The sequence below is a fragment of the Phyllostomus hastatus genome, unplaced genomic scaffold (genome assembly GCF_019186645.2).
Source record: "Phyllostomus hastatus isolate PE091 unplaced genomic scaffold, TTU_PhHast_1.1 phas_scaffold_46, whole genome shotgun sequence".
Lineage (NCBI taxonomy): Eukaryota > Metazoa > Chordata > Mammalia > Chiroptera > Phyllostomidae > Phyllostomus > Phyllostomus hastatus.
Window position 1 is genome coordinate 6,300,103 of NW_025334032.1, and position 18,175 is coordinate 6,318,277.

Consider the following 18,175-nt stretch of genomic DNA (forward strand, 5'->3'; position numbering starts at 1 on the left):
CAGATCCATTTGTTCCACATCCTCACCATCACTTGGTATTATTTGTCTCTTAATGATTAGCCACTTAAATTAGTGTTTGGTGGTATTTTGTATATCTTTGGCAATAATCATGTTAAACATCTTTTCTTATAGCTTACTGGCCATTTGTATATCTTTGAAATGACTGTTCATATTTTTGCTTTGTGAATATTTTATCTCAGTCTGTGGCTTGCCCTTTGATTTTCTTAACTGAGACTTTTAAATTTTGAGGAAGTACAACTTGTCAATATTTTCATGATTTATGTTTTTTGTGTACTATCTAAGAATATGTTGTCCTACCTCATGGTAACAGATTTTTCTCCTATATTTTCTTCTACTATGTCTTATACTTTTAGGTTTTACATTCAGGTGTTTGATTTAACTTGTGTTAATTTTTGTGCATGGTGTGAGGTAGGGTTGGGGCTTATTTTCTTTTTTTCTGAAATGGATATATCATTGTTCCACCCTATACTGAAAAGACATTTATTTTCCTACTGCATTGACTTAGCAATCACCACCTTCTTAAGTTTACATTTAGAGTTTTATTGCTATGTGAAGTTCATATTATTTTGTTTTGTTACTTTGAAGTAAAGAAGATGAGTAATCGTGCATTGTTCTTGCTAGGTCATAGGAAACTGGTGATAAATTTCTACTGATAATAAGAATTAAATATTTAACTGACTTAATGTTCTCCAGTTCAATCTGATAATCATTTTATTTTTAGGTGTTACACATAATATTGCATTACTTCGCGAGGTGATAATCAACTCACGCTTTGTAAAAGGAGACATCAACACTAAATTTCTTTCTGATGTATATCCTGATGGCTTTAAAGGTTTGTATCCATTGAAGTATTTTAGTGTATTAAAGTTGTTACTTTTATACTTATTATAGTGTATATTTTTCTCTATTTGAAATTAATGCCTTTGGCCTATATTATACTTGATTTATTAACATACTTAGAGTATCCTAGACTATTGGCAATTATGATTTTGAGTACTCATGAGTAATTCATGAGTGTGCAATAATATCTAATTTTGTTTAGTGAGGAATTAAACTATGTGGAATGTGTGTTAGTCCAGTTTTGAAACAAAACACATAGGCATAGCATTAGCCTATCTGATTTTCTGATTTCTGAAAGTCAATTCATTTATATTCCCTGCTGGTATGGGTATATGAAGGAACTCTTCTTTAATAATTAAAACTGTATATTTATGAAAATTAGCACTGAAAATTTCATACACCAGATACTATTCCTATGAATGAAAATGAAGATGTCTAAGAAGAAGGTGGTTTGTATTCTAAAAAATTGGATTTGAGTAAAATAATAAGTGGAATATGAAATTTAGTACTTCAAAATTATCAGTGAGTATTTCCAGGTGGTAGAAAAATTGCTCATCAAGTGAGAGACAGAGAAAACCCATTAGTGAGCATTGAAATCATGGCTAATGTGATATTAAGAAAGCAATAGGACTTACAAGAGACTTAACAGAAATGTTATTTGTGAAAGCCAAAAGCACTTACAGATGTTTCTAATGAACTTGTGGATATAAGAAGATTAGTTATTCTCTCACAAATATCAAGTGTTCTTTATATCCATTTAAAATCTTTTAGTAGATAAAATGTCTTAGTCATTTTAGAAACTGTAGATAGATTGAGGTCAACTTCAAGTAGCTGAACTATTGAATATATTTACAAAGGAATTTCTTACCTCAGAATTTACAATACAGAATTTTCATACAACTAAATAGAGATTACTGTTTTAATTGTTCTTTCAAAACTTTAGTGTTACAGGATTTTATCATTAGTACCAAGTGAAATGAGGATTGTATTTTATTTGGAAACTTAAGTGAAACTAATGAATCATCAGGCCCTTTTTCCTGAACTTTTAAATTTTTGTAAATATAAAATACAATGTTAATATGATTGCAGTTTTATCCTTGTGTGATTATTTCGTTAATATAAATTGTTTTTATGATGCCAGGAACCTCTTATGTTGCTGCTTTTTATTTTATCCCTAGCAACTACACAAATTCTAAGTTCAATCAGGACTTCCACATTCTTTCCTCTCTGCCTGACTGATGCCTCTGTGAAGGTGATATAACATAGAGCAATAGTGAGAAGGAGGCAACAGGTCAAAACTTCAGGGAACCTTTAGAACAAACATACTGTATATGAACATGGCTTCCTACGTGCGCGCGCGCACACACACACACACACACACACACATCTATATATATGTATATATGACGTATTCCATTGCCATAGAGAAGAAAATGGGGGATTATAAATTTCTTTTCTTTTTATTTTGCTTTTTATTCTTTCAAAATATATTTTATTGATTATGCTATTAGTTGTCCCATTTCCCCCCTTCACTCCCCTCTACCCTGTACACCCTCTCCCACCCACATTCCCCTCCTTTAGTTCATGTCCATGTGTCATACTTATAAGTTCTTTAGCTTATACATTTCTCACATTATTCTTACCCTTGCCCTGTCTATTTTCTACCTACAATCTATCTACTTATTCTCTGTACCTTTTCTTCCTCTCTCCTCCTCCCACTCCCCCATTGCTAACCCTCCCATGTGATCTCCATTTCTGTGGTCCTGTTTCTGTTCTAGTTGTTTGCTTAGTCTCTTTTGGTTTTGCTTTAGGTGTGGTTGTTAATAATTGTGAGTTTGCTGTCCTTTTACTACACATGTTTTTTTATCTTCTTAGATAAGTCTCTTTAACATTTCATAAAATAAGGGCTTGGTGGTGATGAATTCCTTTAACTTGATCTTATCTGAGAAGCACTTTATCTGTCCTTCCATTCTAAATGAAAGCTTTGCTGGATAGAGTAATCTGGGATATAGGTCCTTGTCTTTCATGATTTGGAATACTTCTTTCCAGCCCCTTCTTGCCTGTAAGGTCTCTTTTGAGAAATCAGCTGACAGTCTGATGGGAACTCTTTTGTAGGTTACTGACCCCTTATCTCTTGCTGCTTCTAGGATTTTCTCCTTCATTTTCACCTTGGCTAATGTAATTATGATGTGCCTTGGTGTGTTTCTTCTTGGGTCCAACTTCTTTGGGACTGTCTGAGCTTCCTGGACTTCCTGGAAGTCTATTTCCTTTGCCAGAATGGGGAAGTTCTCCTTCATTATTTGTTCAAATACGTTTTCAATCTGTTGCTCTTCCTCTTCCCCTTCTGGTACCCCTATAATTCAGATGTTGGAATGTTTAAAGGTGTCCTGGAGGTTCCTAAGCTTCTCCTCATTTTTTTGAATTCTTAATTTCTCCATTCTTTCCTGTTTGGTTGTTTCTTTCTTCCTTCTGGTCCACTCTATTGTTTTGAGTCCCAGTTTCCTTCCCATCACTGTTGGTTCCCTGTGTATTTTCCTTCATTTCTTTAATTGTAACCTGCATTTGTTCATCTAATTTGTGACCAAAATCAACCAATTCTGTGAGCTTCCTGATCACCAGTGTTTTGAACTGTGCATCTGATAGATTAGCTATCTCTTGGTCGCTCAAAAGGATGAGTTCTGGGGCACTGATTTGTTCTTCTATTTGAGCCATCTCTCTCTCTCTCTTTTTTTTGGTCTGGTCACTCCTGTTAAGGTGAGGGGCGGAGCCTTAGGTGTTCACCAGGGCTGGGCACCCCAGTCGCTAGATTGTGACATTATATGTGAGGGCGGGGTTGAGAGGGAATAATGGGGGTAGCTCTGTGTTCCGTGGGACCTCAGTCCCTTCTCTGGGATCCTGGGTTGCGCTCTCTGCCCTGCTCCACAATTGCCGCCTCACTGGGTCTGCCAGCTGCCACTTGCGTACTTAGGATCTACCTGCTGCGATCTTGCACGCCCCAGATGCCTTACACTCTCCTGGTTGCCTTATGCGCCCAACTCTCTCTGTTCTCTGGGCTGTGACCCAGACCCGGCTGCTTGTTTGTGCCCCTCCTACCAGTGTGGATGAACGGGTCTATTTCAACTTCTTGTCTGTCTGACTTCCATTCAGATAAATTTTCTGTCAGTTCTGAGTGTTATTCTGCCTCTTAATTGTTGTTCCAATCTTGGTTGTGCGTGGATGTACAGTGCGTCCACCTATGCCTCCATCTTGGCCATTAGTAGGGATTGTAAATTTCTAATTGGAGTTGATTGCTATGTGCTATACATTCAGCAGTAATGTCCACAATTTCTAAGGGAACTCAGAAATTTACCTAGTACCTACTACTGCAATTCTCTGTGATAAACTTAATACATTACATTTTTTTTTGGTAGAAAATTATCAGCACTGATGCTATAATACTGATTGTTATGTTTATGCAAGATAGGAACACAATTTTTAAATTTTTACAAGTTACTAGAATGGCCTTTAGCACCTTTTAACCTCAGCTTTCATTTCATATGCAAGGAAACCAAAGCACAGAGAGATTAACGCTAAAAACCAGTAATATGAATTTAGAGCTTTCAACTTTTCCTTTAGTACTCATTCAATTGTGCTAGGATTCAAAGTTATAAATCACAAAAGTTTTTAGAGTACACTATATGTTGTCATATTGCCTATAAGGACTTTAGAGTACACATGTATATTTACCATGCTACATGTCTACCTCTTATTTCCTCATATAACTTTTCATGCGAATTCTTTCTTCTCTGAATGGCTACTATCTCTTGTTCTTTATCTTGAGATTACTCTATTTCTTTTTCCTCAGAACAGATCTTAGATATATTAAACTGTGTCATTTTGATTGTTTGATATATGTGCCTGAAAGAGCAGCAGGAAGTGGCAACTGAAGTTAATCCAGGACCTTCTCCATATGTTTCTGGCTGAGTCATTTTGCCCCTTTGGGATTACTCATAAACTTCCCATCTGTCCAGCTATCCTAGGCACTACACATAGGCAAGTGCATATTTTTATAACTGCATAAAAATTTTCTGTTATATATGTTTAATATCCCAAGTTTATTTTGTAGACTAGGGCAGTGTTACTAAATGTTCTTAGATTGAACTTTGAAATGGTTGTATGTAAATTTTAAAAGTAGGATACATGAGAATCTGTTCTTCATGTCAATTTATTAGATTCTCATGTTGTAAAACTATTTGCCTTTGATTAAAAAAAAAGTGGAAAATGAGGACGAAGGAATTTTGATTTTGAAATAAAGGGAAAATGAGAAAAAAGACATTTTAAGAAATATAATTTCAGTTGACCTGTAATGAACATTTTGGACTTATTTCTCTTCTGCATTACTACCCTTTAGTTACCCGCTTCATCAAAAAAATATTATCATAATTGTCCTTCTCTTTTGAAAAGTTGCAGAATGTTTGTAGACATTTGATTCAATGTAATAAAAAATATCATCTTTTTTCACTGAATTTAGTCAGATAGTTTTTTTTAACCTTTGAGAATGGTATATAGGGACTGAAGTGTGGCTTTTAAAGTCCAATAATTAAAATGATTCAAAAATAATAAATGTGTGCTCTAGAAGAAAATCAAAGGTAAGTAATATATTTTCCCTGCTTTTAGGAAGTTTATTACAAGAGAAAGAAGCATGTGAAGAGTTGACTTAACTACAGGACAGAATAAAATAAGTGCTAAGTAAAATTATAAGCTAAATGTCTTGAGAGTAAAGAAAAAAGAAAGCAATTTTGATTTAGGAAATCAAGGCTGGCTTCAAAGGACAAGGAAGCATTTAGATTGCTGAAACACCTTTCTGAGGACTCTGTCCTGTAAGCTCTAGGGCCTTTATATGCCTTGGGACAGCCACTGTGCACATCTTCTCCTAATCCATTCTCTTTGGTATAGTGTTGGTAGTTTAAAATTAGCCTTGATGACAGTGTTTACAATAAGGAAATGGGCAGATGCTGTACACTGGAACATTACTGGGTTTTTCCTTCCCTTTACTTTCATTAAACACTGCACCTTTCAGTTTCATAAAGCACCTCCCCATAGAAAAATGTGTTGCAGATCTGGAAAGTATCTGTATTCTAATTATGAATACTTTTAGTCATTTCTATTTTAAGTGATTTTTAACAACATAATGTTCAAACTGTTTCATTTCTTTCAAATGAATTCAAATAACTATCTGATCATTTTTCTTTTGTGAATTTTACAAGTAGCATCTTCTTGCTGATCATTCAGCATTCAAATTGCCCATACTGTACCATGATCTGTGTAAATAAATAATGTTAGAAATTGTGGTAAGATTACAGCTCTTAAGGGGACATGTCAACCTGCAGACCCTGAAGTATCAAATCCTGCCTTGGCTCACATACTGCTTGAGGAATTATGCAAATAGAGCAGATTTCTCTGCTTCACAAGACTCAGCCAAAACAGGTAGCCTTCCTAACCCTTGTTAGACTTGACCAATGTCCCCCGGTCCACTATATTATGGTAGGAATTAAAGAGGTGGGGGGAGAGAGAGATATTCGTTGGTAGATTGGGATTCAAACCCTGACTATATGCAAGAATATCTCACCTTTATTTTCTTTTAATCATTCATATTTCAAAACATGGTCTAGCCAATGTTCTTGGCCAACAATACTCCTTTTCTACTTCTCCTTTATCCTCTCCTTAGAAGTAAAATTAGGGATGAGGAGTGATAAGGAAAAGCAGATGTGAGGGGCCCTAAGTTTTTCCTAGAGATCTGAATATGTTTTTTTAAATTTGTAATTGTTTCATTCTGTGCATGCTTGTATTTCTTTTTCTTCTGAAATTAGACAATAAACTTCCAGTGAGCAGAGTTTTGTTTTTGTTTTTTGTTTTTATTTAATTTGAACAGTCTTGCTCCCTCTCCCCCCACAGACTCCAACGTCTCATACAATACTAACTCCATAATAGATGCTTGGCAACATATTTGTTTGAATGACTCATAATTCTAAAAGATAGAAGCATAGATGTTAATATTATATGTGTATCTGATCGAGCAAATGAATGATTGATTGATTGATTTCCCTCAGGACACAAGCTAACAGAGAATGAAAGAAATGAGTTATTGGCTATAGCATCCTCATTGTTTGTGGCATCCCAATTAAGAGCACAATGTTTTCAAGAACATGAAAATTCAAGGTATGTGAGATTATTTAAAACAGAATACATAAACAGAAAAATGTTGATTATCTAATCTGTTTAGGAAATTGTTAATAAATGATTTGACTGACCTCAGTTGTGGAAGTTCTTATGAGTTTTTGCAGAGGTATAATAAAAGTCACACTGCTTAAAAATCATTTTGCTTCTGTTTCGTACAAATGAATTTTTTAATTCAAAAAGAAAAAAGGATGTTTGCCCTTTTAATTTGGACATTATCAGAGGTAAGAAGATACTCTGAAACCTTACAAAAAATCTGTTCAAGTAATTTATATTTATTAGTTTTGTTTTATTAATTTGTTAATCTTAAAATATTTTGAGAATTGTTATAGTACTAAAATTTAGGAATGAATCTTAACAGTTTAAAATGTATATATGAAACTCATTTATAAGATGTAAAAAGGCGTTAATACCAGGTTGAGTTAGTTATTTGTGAGCCCTAAGTATACCTTTTAGCTCCTTAGTGATCTAAGTTAAAGGGAAAACATGCTTTACCCAAGGGTAAATAAAACAAAATCATAGTGCATTAATGCTTCTGACAGAATTTTTTATTATGAATATCTGTGTACTTGGTAGAGTAATCCTACTTTAGCAAGTATAATCCATTACTTGTTAAAGTGATGCTGTTGATAAGACTGGGTTATTTCAGTTTCTTTCCCTTTTTGTTTTGTTTTGTTTTTTGCTTTTCCACAAGAAGAATCACAAAGATATAAAGAAAAAAAAAGATGGTAGATGACATAGCAACTCTGAAGAGCACAGTTGAGAAACTCAGATTACCTCTGAAGAAATGGGCAGAAGATAAACTAAATTGGGTTTAGGCTAATGTAGTTTTACTCATTAAATATTGGAGTAACTGGTACTCTTCATTTGTTCTCATTCTGAAGAAAAAGTAGAGAAAGCTTAATGAAAGCTTAACAATTTTTTAAAAGTTATGACTAAGTAGATGTCAAGGGAGAAATTAGAGAATATAGAACATCAGTAAATTACTAAATGACTGGAAGAAAGAGGAAAATGGTCAATAAATACATGAATCTAAATACATGAAATACCTGTTAAAATCTCATTGTTATACTACTACGTACCACTAGAATAATATATATCAATTAGTGAGTATATAAATAAATGTGGTATATCCACTCAATAGAATACTGTTTATCAATAAAAAATGAAGTACTGATGCATGTGTCAACATACATAAATTTAAAAAGAATATCATGCTAAGAAAAAGAAACCAGCTAAAGAAGACTGTATATAATTTTATTTATTTGAAATATCTAGGAAAAGCAAATGTGTAAAGATAGAAAGATTAATGGTTGTCTCTGTGTGGATATTGATGTCCCAGAATTATGTTTTTATATAGTCTGTGACCCAAACTATAACCTAATAGTTATTTTAAATGCATGAATGTCTTAAATTATGTAGAAAAACGAAACAGAATATCAAACCAAAGTCACAGTAATGCTAGCTTTTAGTCTAATAACTTTTTAAATGTATAGATCCCTTAAATCATGAAGAGTTAGATATTGCTGTTACTAGCTGTTATAACTATGCATGTATTTATCTTCATTGAGATATTTATTTTATCACGGGACCTCTTGGTACTGTCTAGTGTCCTTTCATTTCAACCTGCAGAACTCCCTTTAGTAGTTCTTGCAGGGCAGGCCTATTGGTCACCAACTCCCTGAAGTTTTGGTTATATGAGAATTTCTTAATCTCTCCCTTGCTTTTGAAGGTCAGTTTTACTAAATTTAGGATCTTAGTTGACAGTTTTTTTCTTTTAGCACTTAGAATATATCAGCCCACTGCCTCTGCCTCCAAAGTTCCTTTTTTAAAAATTTAAATTATATTCTGTTGGTTATGCTATTACAATTGTCCCAATCCACCCCCCCCCCCAAAAGAAACTGTAAAGTTTCTTTTGAGAAATCAGCTAATAGTCTTATGGGACCTCTCTTGTAAATAACTGCTTTACCAACTGCTTGTTGCTTTTGAAATTCTCTGTCTTTAACCTTTGATATTTTAATTATAGTGTATCTTGGTTTGGGCCTCTTTCAGTTTATCTTGTTTGGAACTCTGTGCTTGCTAGACTTGTGTGTATATATATGAATTTCCTTCACCAAGTTAGGAAAGTTTTCTGTCATTATTTTTTAATAAGTTTTCAATTTCTTTCTCTCTCTCTTCTCCTTTCAGTACCCCCATGATACAAATGTTGATATGCTTGAAGATGTCCCAGAGGTTCCCTGTACTGTCCTTGTGTTTTTGGATTTTTTTTTGTGCTGTTCTGATTGGGTGTTTTTTGCTTCCTTATATTCCAAACTGCTGATTTAATTCTCAACTTCATCACTCTACTATTGATTCTTTGTAAACTGTTCTTCATTTCAATTAGTGTATCCTTCATTTCTTATTGGCTTCTTTTTATGGTTTCCATGTACTTTTTTATGTTGCTGAAGTTCTCTCTAAGTTCACTTCTTTTCTCCTAAGTTCATTGAGCATCCTTATAACCAGTGATTTCTATTCTGCATCGAGTAGATTGCTTGTCCCATTGTTTAGGTTTTTTTTTTCCTGGAGTTTTGTTCTGTTCTCTCATTTGGGTTGTGTTTCTTTGTCTCCTCATTTTGGCAGCCTGCCTGTGTTTGTTTCTATGTATTAAGTAGAGCTGCTACAACTTTCTGGCTTATAGTAGGTGTCCCGTAAGGTCCAGTGGCACAGCCTCCCTTCCCTATTACCCAAGCTGGGTACTTGAGGTGTGCTCACCATGTGGGCTGTGTACAGCTTCCTTTTGTAGTTGAGCCTTGGTTTCTGTCAGCATGTTAATGGGAGAGATTTACCCACCAATCAGCTGCAAGGACTGGCTGTGACCACTGATTGCCAATCTTTTACCACTGTGGAGGATCAGCTGGTCAGTGGCCCACTCCTCAGAGCAGTATTTACTTCAATAGGGCTCTGGTGCTGTGGAGTCTGCTCCTTGAGTGGAGGTGGTTAGGTGGTGGTACTCTGATTAGTTCTGGTTGTCCATTGGGTGCCCATGTTCTGGGGCCTTCCAGGAAATGCAGACCAAGGTTAGCCACCACCGCTGTTCTTTCCAGGGCCACCCGGTATAAGCTACAATATGATCTTCAGATGGCTGCTACTTATGCTGCACTTGGAGGTGCTTGAGGAAGGCCAAGCTGTGAACCAGGGCCCACTACTCCTAGTGCCAGGCCTGGGGCCATATAGTGACAGTTAAGGGGCATGCTGAGGCTAGATATTGCTTGTTTGAGAGATTTTATGAAAATCTGAAGCATGAACTGTGACAAACCTTTTGTATGAAAAAGCCATTGGAAACAGCTTTGGTGCGTCTGAATGTTGGTTAGGGCTCTGCCTCAGGGCATCACCAGGTTGGGGCAGACAGTGTGAGCCAGATTGATGGAGTGTCAGATATGGTAGCCACCTTCTGGCTCTGTGGAGGGAGTTCTCAGAAAAGGAACAATGGCCTCTGCCAACACTTCTTTCTGGGAGAATGCTACACCTCCCCTCCCCCAGGTCTTACCTTGATGCCAGACATTTAAGTTCCTCCCCATATGCCTCTGGTGCCTTTCAAGCTGCTGCCCTCATGCTGGGTCTGGAGAGGGAGTGAGTCTGAGTAAGCCCTGCATGGGCCCTTTAAGAAGAACTGCCTGGTACTTCAGAAGTTTCTGTCTTCCACTGCCTTAATTCCCAGTGGGTTTTAGAGTCAGAAGTTATGGGGACTTCTCTTTGTGGCACTGGAACCCTGGGCTGGGGGGCCTGGTGTGGGGCTGGGATCCCTCCTGAGATATTCATTTCAAATTTTACCTGCCACAGGTGGGTGTGGGACCATCCCATTTTATGTTCCACCACTCCTACCAGTCTTCATGTAGTTTCTTCTTTAATTCATAGTTTTAGGACTTCCATTCAGTTTGATTTCTGATGGTTCTGAATAAGTTTGTTCTGTAGTTTCATTGTAATTTTGGTGAGGTTGTGTCAGGAGGTGAGTTGTGTTTGCCTATACCACCATCTTGACCACAAGTTCTCCAAAGCTCCTGGTGAGAAATCTGCTGGTAATGTTACTGAGACTTTCTTGTATGTGATGATTCACTTCTCTTTTGCTACTTGCAAGATTTTTTCTTTTTCTTTGTCTTTTGAAAGTTTGATCATGATGTGTCTTGGTGTGAGTCTCTGAGTGCCCCATACTTGCAGATCATTGAGCTATTCATGTCTTTCATCAAATTGGAGACATCTCCAGATTTTCTCTTTGACTTTTTTCTCACTTCTTTTGGGACTCTCACAATGAATGTGTTGATCAACTTGATGCTCTCACACAAGGATCTGTTCAGTCTTCTTCAGACTTTTTTATTTCTGTTCTTCACACTTGATAATTTCTTTTGTCCTATTTTTAAGCAGGCTTATTGTCTCTTTTGCCTGCTTAATTATGCCTTTGAATCCCATTAGTTAGTTTTTTATTCCAATTGTACTTTTCAGCTCCAGAATTTTTTAAAATTTCTTTTTAGGTTTTCTATCTCTTTACTGATATTTTCATTTTGTTTACACATTGTTTTCTTGACTTTTTCCATATCTTTTTTTAGTTCTTTGACTATCTTTAAGACAGTTGTTTTAAAGTCTTTGTCTTGTGTGTTTGGTCTTTTTTTGGGTAGTATTTCTGTTGATTTTGTGTAGGCCATACTTTCCTATTTCTTTGTATGACTTACACATTTTTTGAACACTGGACATTTGAATCTAGTAATGAAGTCATTCTAGACATCACTTTCTTCTTCCTCCCCAAGATTTACTTTTTTTTTTTGGTTATTTTTAAAACTTGTTTATTTGACTGTTATAAGCTGTCTCTATAGCAAGGATGAGCCTGTGGCACAAATATAAGGTCTTCTCAGGTTTTTTTGAGCCTTTCCTTAGGCATGTTGTCACTTTCTAATTTACCTAGTATGTACAGTTGTTTTTGAAGTCTTTGTGTTTAATGTGTGACTCCAGTAAGGAGAAAAAACAAAAAAATGAAGGAGGGCAGAAAAGGGGTCACTGACCTTTTAAACCCCCTGTAAGTCACTTCAGTGGGCAAAGGCAGCAGGGTGGGGTTGTACAATAAAAAAGACTACTCACTTTTATCTTCACCTTCTGTGATTAGAAGCAGCTATCAACAATCAGAGCCCAGATCCCAAATATTTGGAGGACATGGACTTTTTTGCTCACTCTGGCTTCCACATGCTGTGTGTAAGCTGCTTCAGGAATAAGTGCACAACTGTTTGCAATGTGTCTGGAGGTGGGGGAATGGAGGGCTGCTACCATAATACCAGCTAAAATTGACTGCAATTTACCATATCTTCCTCTGAAAGTTGCAAACCTTCAACTGGATTCCACAGTTCCAAAATACTTACATCAGACAGACTCTGCTAATGCAATTGTTGTCAAGTTGGGATGACAGACCTTTGGTGCTTCCTGCTCCACCATTATCCCAGGATCCTTCCCCTCTGATACCACTGTTGAACTCATTACACTTTAAAGTTTCCAAAAATTACACTAATAAAATATGTAGGCCAAAAGTTCAGTTATATATATAATTGTGCACATCTTATCTCTGTAACAAACAATTATTTTTGGTTATTTTCTATTCAACTGATTTATTCAGTGAGCTAGTTTATTGTTAAAATGGTATCACACATAACAACAGAGACCTATAACATTTATGCAAATATGTTGGTCTTAGTTTTGCTTGTTCACAGAAGCAGTCCCTGACACCAAAGCTAATATAAGGAGGTTAAATCTTCACATTTTGGCTTCAGAGTCATGTTTTCATTATTGGCTTGGGAATGGAGTGTAATTGTCAGCCTCCAGGTGTGGCTACATATTGCTATGTCATGGGTGTACTCATGTAATGTTTATGCTTCCAAATCCAGTAGCCTGCAGCCCTTCCTTTGTGTTGCTTGTTTTGGCTGCTGCTATTATTTTTGCAGTTCCTCTATGGATTTTACTCTTTCATCATTTATGACTTGGAAAAAGACATTAATAGTATGTATCCATAGTATTTGGAAAATAAAAAAAATAACAGTGTGTTTTAGAAAAAATAGTTAATGTTAGAAACAATAGCAATGATTTTTAGAATGACTGTAAATTTGGTTTACATAGTTAAGGTTTTACATTAATACATGCTAACTTACCATAGAGTTATTTTTCTTTATAATTATTCTTTTCTTTTTTTTGAACATATCCTCCAGATTTTATTGTCACATAGTAAAAGAAAAAGTGAAGCTTAGAACTGGATCACTTCACCCTTTCCCTTCTTATCTCATCCTACTTCAAAATGTTTGCATCTCTTAATAGCCAGCATTCTCTTAGATTGGGCTCAATGCATTCAAGCCTCAGCACAGTCTTCTTTCTAGTTTTAGCCTTTTTTTTTTGAAAATTGGCTTAGTCTGTGCACCATAGCCACTCTGCTTCCTGTCATAAAAACACTGCTTTCCCTGCACATGCAGAGAATCCTTGCCCTTTTTGTACTGTGTTACTTTGTAGGGTCGATGCTTGCCACACTTCTTACAGAAAGGCCAGCGAGTTTTAAGAACATTTACCATGTTTGCAAGAGTGCTAATGGCATGAAAAGTCTTTTCTTAAACACTTTTATTGATAGAAATGTATGATTAAAAGTTGCACTAAGCCCTGGCCAGTGGCATAGTTGGTTGTAGTGTCGTCTCATACACCAAAAGTTTGCAGGTTTGTTCCCCAGTTAGGGTACATACCTTGGTTGCTGGTTCGATTCCCGGTGGGGGTGCATACAGGAGGCAACCGATTGATGTTTCTCTCTCACATCAATGTCCCCCCTGCACCATCTAAAATCAGTAAACATATCCTCAGGTGAGGATTTTTTTAAAAAGTAGTGTTAAGCAATTGTTTCATGTTACTTGAAGCCAAAATTATGTTGTTGGCATTGTGATTTGGTATAATACTTTATCTCACTAACTAATAATGATTGGAGGAAAAATAAAACAATTTTGACTCTTTCAGTAGTCTTCTGTTTAGTTTTGCTCATAGAGCCTGTTTTTCAAAGGTCCAAATGTTGCTGACAAGTCTGGATTCACTTTCCTGAGGTAGGCCCACCCCTTGCTTTACTGTAGTTCAAACTCACCTCTGCCATCCCAAGCTTCTCAGACATCAGTGAGAATGCCACTCTGCTCTCTGTAAATTTCTCAACTTCCTCCTTTCCCCATTGGCATTTCTGCATCTGTTGCTTCCTTTTGGTAGGTTTTGAAATTATGCAAATTTCTTCTCTTCCAGCCTTTCTTATACTTTATCACTTAAACTTTCTAATTTTATAATTTAATTTTTCTGTTAAAGTATCTGACTAATTTATCAAATCTAGGGAGAATGTTTGGTGACCAAATCTATTTTCCCTAGCAGAGGGCTGATTTGCATTCCTTGATTACTTTATACCTTTTGAGTGATGCAGGCACCAGCCTGCAGTGTCCCAGCCATTATGGATGAAATGAGACATTCACACAGACTACCAAGTCTAGTGGAGGAAAAGGAACAACATGGCTTTTCTCTGAAGGGGAGCAAAAGCCTCGCCCCTTGCCATAACTGGCTTTTTTTGGGTTTCTCGGCACATTACTTGATGGTCCTCATTTACTATGCACAGGTTCGCTTTAGGTGGTTACCTTTTACAGAAAACAAAGGAGCCAATGCCACTAATCACATCACAGAAGAGGGATATTTGCAAATGAAAAGGCAAAAGTGATTTAACCGGTTACATTCATCCTTGGAAGGTTTAGCATACATTTTGCAGTAAATGTCCTCAATTCAGGGTGAGGGAGTTTTTTAGCAAGAGCAAGACTCAGAGTGGCCTAGGCACATTGCAGGCCTGATTCCCCACAGAAGAACCTATCCCTGGGCGTGGGTCCTGTGCATCTCTGAGTGGGAGCTGGGCCATGCCACGCAGAATGGTCTCCTACATTTGAGAATTTGGTGGAAGATGTGGCTCAGACTAAGCCCTTGACTTCCTTTTAGATGTCAGTCCTCTGGGCTAAGCCATGCTGAGGTGAATGTGGACACTGTTATGTTTTCACATATACATCTGTTTTAAGCAGTTTGACAGTAAATGCTGATTACTTGGTTTTATAAAAGTAATTTTTCTGCAGATATATAGTAAATTACTAAATTTCATTGGCCTCTTTTTGCTTGCTTGCTTCCTTTTTTGTTTGCATTTTTTCACCATTCCCCAGAGGATATGTTCAAAATTCTAAACATCTTAATCAGCAACATTTAACTCTTTAATCCATTTGGAATTCATTTATGTGTAAGCTATGAAATGAGTTTAATCTTTGTGATTGGTAGTTTATTTATAAAATATTTCAACCTACTCCCCCCTCCCCCTCAAGTAGTGTCTCTTTATAACTCCAAGGATGGCAAGACAGAAATGTTTGTGTCTTAGCTTGGGCCATAAAACAAATTACCATAGACTGGGTGGCTTAAATAAGAAATATTTATTTTTCACAACTCGGGAGGCTGGAAGTTCAAGATCAGTGTGCTTGATCAGGTTTTGGTAAGGGCTCTGTTCTTTGTTGCAGAAACCTTACTTCTTATATCCTCATTTGGCAAAAAAGGGTAAGCTAGCTCTCTGGCCTCTTATAAGAGCACCACCGTTCATAAGTACTCCACCCTCATGACCTAATTACACTCTAAACTCCATTTTCCAAATACCAAAACATTGGTCATTATATTTCAGCATATGAATTTGTTGCAGGGGTAGGGGGGTCAACCATTCAGTTGGTAACAGTGAGGGTGTGCTTACTCTCAAGTGTGCAAAAGCACACCCTCCATCTCTTCCCCCTCCATCTCTTCCCTTTTCCTTCTTCTTTTACTTCCTTGCCCTCTTCTCTTTCTTTCTAGTGCTTTCCTTCCCCTTTCTCTTCTCTTCTTTTCCTTTCTTTCTCTCACTTATGTGACCTGCATGCCCACATACAAACACACACCACACACATATAAGGAGGTATACATGTTATATAAATACATTCTGTGGTTTAGTTTTCTCTTCTCTAGACTAAAATTTAGATTAAAAGTCTGGATTATAGGCATAACCATACCATTTATTAGTAATGTGACCTTTGGTATATTATATTTTAAGTTTCCCTATAGTGGGAATAATATGTATTCTGTCCTATTTCATAGACATGATGAAGTATACAGGTCCTGTTTCATATACATATGAAATATATGTCTATGATATTTCATATCATAGCTTGTATAACAGACCTGTATAATAATGTTTAGTTTAATACCCATGTCCTTTCACCTAATTTTAATAAGTAAATTAAAACACAAATTTTATGTTGTGATGCAAAACCAAGTAAATGCTTTATAGGTAAGCTAAAAAGAAAACTATCACGAGCAAGGAATGGCATTTTTTTTATTTGTTTATATCAGACAGCTATAAATATGATAAGAAAGTAGAAACTGGGTCAAGTTATCTTCAGTGAAGTAAATAATAACATGTCTTATAATTCAGCAAATGAGATGCCATCAAAGTTGTTTTTAATATTGCATAGTCAGGTTATTTTTTTCTTTGATGGTTTCTTATTTTGCTTTTTTTGAAAAATATGATTATATCAAATATTTACATATATTCTATTTTCACTATTTTATAGTTTTACTTTATTACATTGACATTTCATGTTTCAAATATATTTTGCAAGGTAATATGAGATCGAGAGCTAATTTTACTTTTTTATATAGTTAACCAGTAGAATCAATCCCATTTTTCTTGTCTATCTTTTCCTTATTAATTATTAAATGCCATACTCATCATATAAAAAATTCTAAATATATTATCTATTTCTGGAGTTTTCTCTTAATTTCTACCATTTTGTCATTCTGTCCTTAAGCTAATAATTTATTTTCTGAAACTTTATTGACTATTATTCTGGCTGAGCTTTGAAAGCATTTTGATATTGGAATTGGCTTAAAGTTACAGTAAATGTGGATAGAATTGACATCAAATGTTGAAGATTTTAAAAAATATGATATGACTGTGTTTATTGGTGCCTCTTTTTATTTATGTCATTAAAGCTTTATAATTTTTCTTATTGTAAGTGTATATTTCTAATTTACTCTTAGGTAGTCTATATTTTTGTTTTATTATTCTACGTTGTTTATGTATTGTATTGTTATGGATGTGTTTTTTTTTCTCATTTTCTAAATGATTATTGATTTGATAAAGGGAAGCTAGTGATATTTGTATTTATTTTATTGTTGTGGTAAAAAACCACATAACATCTTAACCATTTTTAAGTGTCCAGTACATAAATGTTAATTGTATGCACAATGTTGTGCAATAGATCTCTCGAACTTTTTTATCTTGCAGAACTGAATCTCTATACCCAGAGTGTGACTTCCCATTTCCTCTTCTCACAGCCCTTTGCAACCACCACTGTAATTTCTGTTTCTATAAGTTTGACTACTTTAGTGTTTATATTTGTTATTACAATTTCTCCTAAACTTTAAAAATCCATTATAATGACTTTGTATTGGATTTCAAAAGGGGCAGTCACATAATCTTCTAAATCACTTGGGATGCTTTTGGTTACAGGTAACAGCAACCCTGATTTGAACTGACATAGTTTTCATCTCACTTTAAAAGGGTGGTTTAGAGGACTGGAAGGACAAGGCTCAATGTGTTCACCTGCTGTTGTCACTTCTCTGAAGTTCCCTTCACTTTGCTTTTTTCTTTGTATGGGCTCCATCATAAATCTGAGATAGCAGGATAGTTGCAGAAGTTACAGGAGTTAAATCTAGATAAGGTTCAGAAGATTGTTGCTGTCTCTAAAAGTGGAAATCTTTCCCAGATGTTACCCAGCAAGCTAATTCTTAGTTCTCACTGACCAGAAGTAAATCTGCCCATTCTCCTAAACCAGTCTTTGAAAAGGGAATTGGATTATCATGATTTTGTTGGGCTAATTTTCTCGTGTGAAATAGATATTAAGTAATCAATAAAGTTGACCACTACAACTATGAGCTATACTATTTATTTTTCTTGTCTTCTTCCAGTGTAGGCTAGAAATTCCAGTATAGTTTTATGTTTAAGAGCACAGGTTATTGTGCCAGATAG

The 18,175-nt window shown here is 35.6% G+C and overlaps 1 protein-coding gene and 1 pseudogene across 3 annotated transcripts in view; one reads left to right on the top strand and one right to left on the bottom strand.

The window, feature by feature from the left end:
- The window catches only part of PCCA (propionyl-CoA carboxylase subunit alpha), a 458,728-nt gene that overhangs the window by 266,630 nt on the left and 173,923 nt on the right, over positions 1-18,175 (top strand). For all 3 annotated transcript variants that reach the window (XM_045821758.1, XM_045821760.1, XM_045821759.1), the window contains exons 17-18: positions 743-853; positions 6,951-7,059. In XM_045821758.1, the coding sequence (XP_045677714.1) occupies positions 743-853; positions 6,951-7,059 (220 nt within the window). The remainder of the gene's footprint in view (positions 1-742; positions 854-6,950; positions 7,060-18,175) is intronic.
- On the bottom strand, positions 13,225-13,649 carry LOC123807706 (annotated as a pseudogene).